Here is a 7,185-nt window from a genome sequence, read left to right as displayed (position 1 = left end):
GGAGGAAAGCCAGAAGGCAGGAGAAACAAAGTGGAGAGAAGGAAGAGAATGGAGAAGGGAAGACGAGGAGGAGCGGGAGGGAGGGGAAGCGAGGAGTGGGACGGGGGAGGCAGCGAGCGGGGCGCCGCCGGGGTCGGTGGCGAAGCCGGGCGGCCGGAGCGGATCCAGGCTGGGCGCCCTGGGCGGCTCAGGCGGAGCGGCCGCGGAACTCCGCGGGCAGCGGAACCCTCCTTCCGCGGAGAGGGGCAGGGAGCGGGAAAGGGGAGGAGAGACTCTTCGGTGAACCGGGGCTAAACTCAGCCTGTACTGTATGTGCCTGCTTCTGGGAGGGTCACCGGCGTGAGGATGGGTCTAATGATCTCATCTTTCTTTTCTTCCCCGGCACTATTAGTGCTCAGATAGGCAGAATGAAGTGAAACTACGTGCAAATCATGTGTAAATTGTCTCAGTTAGGAGCCCTTTATCCGAACGTGTATCCCAGCCTGGCCCATTTACTTTTCCCCCATATCTCCTTTAGCTTTAACGAGGCTCGTTAAGATCACAATAATATTCCACCCTCTAATTGCTCATCCCATTCAACAAATATGTGCACACTGCTTTTCGCATTATTTGATCCCTTATTTAGGAGGGGTGTGGAGAAGGAGGGGGGAGAGACAGGGAGAAGGGGAAGTGCTGAGATTAGGAGTTGCAAAGATTAAGGAGGAAAAAAAAAAATCCTAACAACAAACCAGGCTTTTCCGCCAACCGCCCGGCTTCCCTCCCCCCCGTGCATTTGGGCGAAGTGGTAAAAACCTTCCTTACGTACTCCGTAATGATTGGCAGGGCTGACAGTGATTGGCAGAGGCTGCCATGGCAACGCCACAACGACACTCAGAAGACCAATAGAAAAGCGAAACAAAATGTTTCAGCGCTGCACTCACTGTGGATTTAGGGGAGATATTATGAGGCTGTTGTCATTAGGGCGATCGCTGTTGAATCACTGAATCCTGACTCGGCGGCGGCGCGGGGCCGGGTGTGTGTGAGTGCGTGTGCGTGTGGGGTGCGTGTGAGCGCGCGTGTGCGTGTGCCCGCGTGTGCGTGTGAGTGTGTGTGCCCCCGTGCCTCTATGTGGCTGTGTGTGCGTGTGCGGGTGTGGATGCGTGCGCGGTGCGTGTGCCCTTTCCTCCCTTCTTCCTCCCTTTCTTTCTTTTCTCCTTGATTTATCTCCCCCTCTCCCCGGTCATCCCATGGTGTTCAGGTCCCCGCTAGAGCTTTATCCCACCCATTTCTTCTTGCCAAACTTCGCCGCCGATCCGCACCACCGCTCCCTCCTTCTCGCCAGCGGCGGCGGCGGCGGCAGCGGCAGCGGCTCGGGCTGCAGCCCCGGTGCCGGCGGCGGTGGAGGCGGCAGCTCCCGGGCACCCCACGAAGAGTTGTCAATGTTTCAGCTGCCCACACTCAACTTCTCCCCGGAGCAAGTGGCCAGCGTCTGCGAGACGCTGGAGGAGACTGGAGACATAGAAAGGCTGGGGAGGTTCCTCTGGTCGCTGCCGGTGGCACCGGGGGCATGCGAGGCCATCAACAAGCACGAGTCCATCCTCCGCGCCCGGGCGGTGGTGGCCTTCCACACGGGCAACTTCCGAGACCTCTACCACATCTTGGAGAACCACAAATTCACCAAGGAGTCCCACGGCAAGTTGCAGGCCATGTGGCTAGAAGCGCACTACCAGGAGGCCGAGAAGCTAAGGGGTCGCCCGCTGGGGCCGGTTGATAAATACAGGGTGAGGAAGAAGTTTCCGCTGCCCAGGACCATTTGGGATGGCGAGCAGAAGACGCACTGCTTCAAGGAGAGGACTCGCAGCCTCCTGAGGGAGTGGTACCTGCAGGACCCTTACCCCAACCCCAGCAAGAAAAGGGAACTGGCTCAGGCCACGGGGCTCACCCCCACACAAGTAGGCAACTGGTTCAAAAACCGAAGGCAAAGAGACAGAGCAGCGGCGGCTAAAAACAGGTCAGTGGGGCTGCCGTTCCTCTCTCCGGGGCGGGGGGCGAGGTGGGCGGCGGGACCTTGCGGGCGGGCGGCCGCGCTCCGCTGCTCGGCAGCCGCCTGGGCGGCAGCGCGCCTCTGCCTCTCCTTTCCTCCTCCTTTTCTCCATCGGGGAGAAATCGGTTCCCCCGCCGGGCGGGTAGGTCTCCTCCCGGCAGCCACAGGGATGCGAGGGGAATAGGCACGGCTCAAAGTTGCCTGACGGTGCCTCCAAGACTGCCTCGGCTCCCTACGGGCTCCCGGGGTGCGGACAGGGCTGGGGCTCCCGGCGGGCGTGGGCAGCTCCGTGGGCAGCTCGTGTGTGTAGATGTGCGCGGAGCTCGTCGGCTGCGGCGGGGGCAGCGCCCGACTCTCCCGGCCTCCCTCCCTTCCTGCACCAGCGGCTGGCGCGGAGGACGGGAAACCCCCCGGCCTCGGGTCGGCGGGCCCCAGTTTGGCTTTCGGCTCGCCGGGATCTGTGCCTGGCCGAGCTCTGGCGCGGTTTCCCCGCCGAAAGGCCGAGGCAGGCTGCGCGGTTCAGAGCGGGTTTTGGCGGAGCCGGCGGCTCCGCTACAATTGTTCGTGTTGCTCTGCATGCGCAGCGGGACCAGCACAGGCGTACCCCAGAGCTCTTTGGCTCAGGGAGAAAAAAAAAAAAAAAAACAAACCCAAAACCCCACAAAAAAACCCAACAAAAAACAAAGCAAACCACCACAAAACAAAACCCCCCAAAAAAACCCTAAATAAAAATCGTTTAAGAGACCGGGAAATTTTTTCCCCTGCATCTCCATTTCTGTGTTTACACCACATGGCGACCTGGCCTCCTGGTCTTGTGTTTCCTGTGCATTTACGCTTGCATTTATTTGAGTGCCTCTCGGTGTCTTTTTTTTTTTTTTTTTTTTTTTTCCTTTTTTTGCTTTGCCACGATAAAAGCGAGGCACCTTCTTCCTTCCTTCTGCTTTTTTTTTTTCTTTCTTTCTCATTACTGTCGTAAAAGTTAGTTTGCAAATGAAAACGGACCCTTAATCTGGTTTGACACATTGGTTTTATTTTAATTTAAGTTTCGCTACCACTGTAAGCATGTAAACAAAAACTTTTTCTTATAAATGCTGTCTCCTAAATTCCTCCTAATTATAGCACTGGTGCTACTGATTAAAGATTCTGTAGGAGAAATGCAACCTAAAAGTGCCTGGCTATTTAATTTCCATTAAATGGAAAACAGATCAGCTTAGGACTGTAAATAAACAGAAGTTGCCTACGGATGCTTTTGTTGACTCAACGCTGTTGACAGCAGATGAATGCACCAGGATTTGTAAATGGGAGAAAAATAAAAGACCCTGAAATTAGACAACTTAAAATAATGGGAAATGTAGAATAAACGGGCTACATTTTTTCTGTTCTTTGCAGGAAGTTAAATAAAAAGTACTCCGGTGAGAAACATTTGAGCAAAGAGTGTGTTTTGATTCACATTGGCAATCCTGGGCGCTAGAGGTTGAGGTTGGCTGCTCAGTCCAGGACTTTTAGCCCTTATCTCTGAATCAGGCTTTCTTTGGGTTTCGAGTGGAACAAACGGACCCAGAGCAATATTTACAATATGCTAGGAACCTAAAAATATTTATTGCCTCTTAAAAAAATATTCAAAGGTAATATTCCCTTAAGCGCTGACAATGAAAGAACAAGCTCTTTAAAGCTGACTATGGCTTTCAGATTGAAAAACGACTCAAATTTCGAGGGGAGAGAAGCGCTGTGTTCCACGTTCTCCTTCTTTTATTTTATTCATAGCGCTGCGTCCCTGGGACAGGACCTCCCTCCTTCCCTACCGCAGACCCAGAGAGTCTGTGCACTGGGAAATATTTAGGCAGGTGTTAGCCGGAGCACAAAATGGGGATCCGGTAAGATTCTTGCCCGCTACGGAGCGCTCCTTGAAGCTTTTCGCGGTGTCCAAGCCTTAAAGGGGCTCACCCACACAGGGTTTCTCCTAGGCCCGCCGTGCTGCGGGGATGAATGAATGGCACTCCGGGGAAGGAGAAGGCGCTGCTCGTGTTTTCCGAACGCGGGCACAGGGAAGCGCTTGTCCTCTCACTCCCCGTCCCGTTTCAGACCGCGGCCGCTGTCGCTGTGCCCCCCGAGGCGGCCTGACCCTGCGGCGCGGCCGGCGCGGCCCGGGCGCTCGACTTGGCCCTGCATCCCGCCGCCGCTCCGGGCTGCCCGGGGCGCTGCGGGAGAGCGGCCGGGCCGGGCCGGGCCGGGGCCGCAGCCTGCGGCCGAGGGTCCGCTCCGGGCCGGGCCGGGCCGCGGGAGCGGCCGTCACCGGGAGGGCGCAGGGTCGGGCGGGCGCCGTCCCCTCGGCCGCGCCCGGTGTCTGAGCGGGGCTGTGCTGTTGTTTTGTCTCCCGGCGCGATGCAGGCTCCAGCACCAGGCGATAGGACAGAGCGGCATGCGGTCGCTGGCAGAGCCCGGCTGCCCGACACACAGCTCGGCCGAGTCTCCGTCCACGGCGGCCAGCCCGACCACCAGCGTCTCCAGTTTGACAGAAAGAGCCGAGACGGGCACCTCCATCCTCTCGGTAACCTCCAGCGACTCGGAATGTGATGTATGATATCGGAAAACAAACAAACAAACAAAAAAATCCAAATCCAAACAGCCAAGCACCCTCTCCCCGTCCCGAGCAAAACAAACCGAGGCAACCTAGAATCAGGACACACACACGCATGCACGCACACACACAGCCGGGAGGAAAGAAAAGGCCAAACCCGACCCAAACATAATAGCAAACAAACAGACAGGGATCAGAGAATCCACCACCACCACCACCGTCAGCCAACACCACCACCAAGAGATGGAGCTAAAACTTCAACAGTCACAAACGCTGGTGCTGCAGCGGGAAGGGTGGGGGGAGGGCGGGAAATAATAATTATTATATATATAAAAAGAAAGGAAAAAAAAAAACAAAAAACAAAGCAAAAGTGACAATTGTATTCTTTTTAGGACAAGCACGATTTCTCCTTTGCGCTTTTCCATGGACGCATTTCACCCACTTGCATGATGATGATGATTAAATTTGTATCTGGGAAAAAATATTCTCTATAGTAAAGGAAAACAAACAGAAACCAGACAAACAAATGCAAACTCCCATCGAATTTGTACAAAAATCAAAAATAAAAAAAAAAATTTAAAAAGGAACTCCTTGAAGAGGGAAATAACAAATGTTTATCGCCTTTTTGTTGGTCCTATTTCTCTCTCGTTCTCTCTTCCTCTCTCTTTCTCTTTTTTTTTCTTTTTTTCTTTTTTCTTTTTTTCTTTTTTTTTTTTTTTTTTTTTAGTCCAAGTGATGGTCCAGCCAAGATGCAATTTTCTGTTTTTTTGTTCCGCAGACAATCATTTTATTCGTAAGCACCTTTTTTTCTACACTTCTGTCACTGCCTGTGTGGGTACTGGTTATAAATGTGGAAAAAGAATAGTTATGACTGTAACAGATTTTTATTTTTATTTCAAAATTTTATATGAATTATGTATATCTTAATGATGCGGTCATTTTCCCAGTTTGTAATATATGTGTAGAAATGCTTGTATATGATATTTGCTCTCCTCTTTCTTTCTTCCTCCCCTCTCTCTATCTCCCTCCCACCCTTTCTCTCTCTCTCCTTTTTATTTTCCTTGACTCGGTGTTCCTTGCACAAACTTAGCTGTCAAAATCTGACGTGCTAGGTTTCCAAAAGGGACCTCAGCGATAGAAAAAAAAAAAAAAAGAAAAAGAAAAAAAAAAGCTTAGGGTGCAACTGTAGTTATCTTATGCAAAAGCTATTTTGAGTATTTCATAGCGGCTTTGGGGGGTCTCTTCTTAAACTTCACGTAGGACGCTTAAACTATTGTTTCCTTAACTGCGTGTTTACCTATATGTACAAACTTTCTAAATCAAATACAGTATTCCATTTTCTTATCTACCCAGAGATGTTGGTGTTTCTGTCCGCCACGGAAAATCCCTCCTACCCCGTGGGCTGCTGGCCCCGCACTCTCTCCCGCCGCGGGGCGCGCAGCGCTGCGCGGCCCCTACGCCCCTCTGGCCCCCGCCTTCCCCGGCTCGGCGGGACATCCCGGAGGGATTTTACAGGGACGAAAAGACCCTGCGAGGAGGCTGCGGGCGGCAACGGGGACACAGCGCTGATATAGCGGCGGCGGCGCGGGGCATGGCCGTGCCCCTCCGTATCCCCTCCGCCACGGCCGGCTCCATCGTTTGCCCCCATCCCGGTCATTTTTTTGTGCACTGAGAACTATAAAGGCTTCCTGAACCGCCTGTCTGCAAGGACTGGTGTCTCCAGAGAGCGGTTAAGACATTTCGGGATTTGTTTTGTAGCTTTAAATGAAAACAAAAACAAAAACTCCTCGCCCTTAACGGGTTGCAGCTCCTCCCCTCGAATCCGGAGTATATTGTAATGTGCTGAAAGAAGCCTTTATTTGCATGACTAACAGTATTTCAGCATCTTTCTTTCTTTCCTTCCCCCCCCCCCTTTTTTTTTCTTTTTTTTTTTTTCTTTTTTCTTTTTGCTTAAAGTTTTGCTTTGCCCTGGGCAGATTATTCAGCCGTGAATTAGCAAGAGGTAAATTCTAAACTTGTTTTTACTTGAAAAAACAATTTTGAATATTACTAGGGGTTTAGAGAGAAAAGTGCCTGGAATTTCTTGACCATTTCCAAACTAATATGGACTTCCGATCTACCTTTGTGTTGCCCGAGTCCTCTCTCTCTCTTCCCTCCTCCCTTTTTTTACTGGAGTCCGAGCTAGGTCTGCGGGGAGACATAGAAAGCGCGTGGGCTCTTTCCCCCTCCTCCCTTCCCCCCACGCCTCAAGAGGCTACCTGTGGATTTGGGAGAACCGCCACAGGGTGCGAGATTTTAGACCGAGCCACTAATGGGTAATTTTAAGGAATAAACTGATGTGTGAATACGTTCGCACACCTGAGGTTCCCCTGAGGAAAAGCCGCGCTTGTGAGCGCAGCGAGCACGTCCGGAACACGTCCCCGCGTGTGGAGGGAGCCCCCGCGCTAAAGGACACGCACGGCCCCGGGCTGCGGCCGCCCCGTCGTGGCTCAAAGCGCGGCTCCGCTGCAGGATCTTCCCCACGGGCAGCTCTGGCCGTGCCGCTGGCCCCTCGTCAACACGAGTGGGGAGTTAACAGCAAATA

General features: G+C 52.9%; 1 protein-coding gene across 2 annotated transcripts; it reads left to right on the top strand.

The window, feature by feature from the left end:
* Positions 1-929: 929 nt before the first annotated feature.
* On the top strand, positions 930-5,937 carry SIX3 (SIX homeobox 3). 2 transcript variants are annotated; one of them, XM_066178490.1, is made up of 3 exons: positions 930-1,990; positions 4,412-4,571; positions 4,994-5,937. In XM_066178490.1, the coding sequence occupies exons 1-3, from the start codon at positions 1,227-1,229 to the stop codon at positions 5,093-5,095; spliced, it is 1,026 nt and encodes a 341-aa protein (XP_066034587.1). In that variant the 5' UTR covers positions 930-1,226; the 3' UTR covers positions 5,096-5,937. The 2 variants fall into 2 exon arrangements, with proteins under 2 accessions (XP_066034587.1, XP_066034586.1); XM_066178489.1 differs by having other exon boundaries at positions 4,412-5,099.
* The last annotated feature ends 1,248 nt before the right edge of the window (positions 5,938-7,185 follow it).

This window comes from Chamaea fasciata, unplaced genomic scaffold, assembly GCF_029207755.1.
Source record: "Chamaea fasciata isolate MVZ Bird 193981 ecotype frontalis unplaced genomic scaffold, bChaFas1.0.hap1 SCAF_3, whole genome shotgun sequence".
NCBI classification, from domain to species: Eukaryota; Metazoa; Chordata; class Aves; order Passeriformes; family Sylviidae; genus Chamaea; species Chamaea fasciata.
Note: the sequence above shows the minus strand (reverse complement) of the source record. Positions and strands in the feature narration are given on the sequence as shown.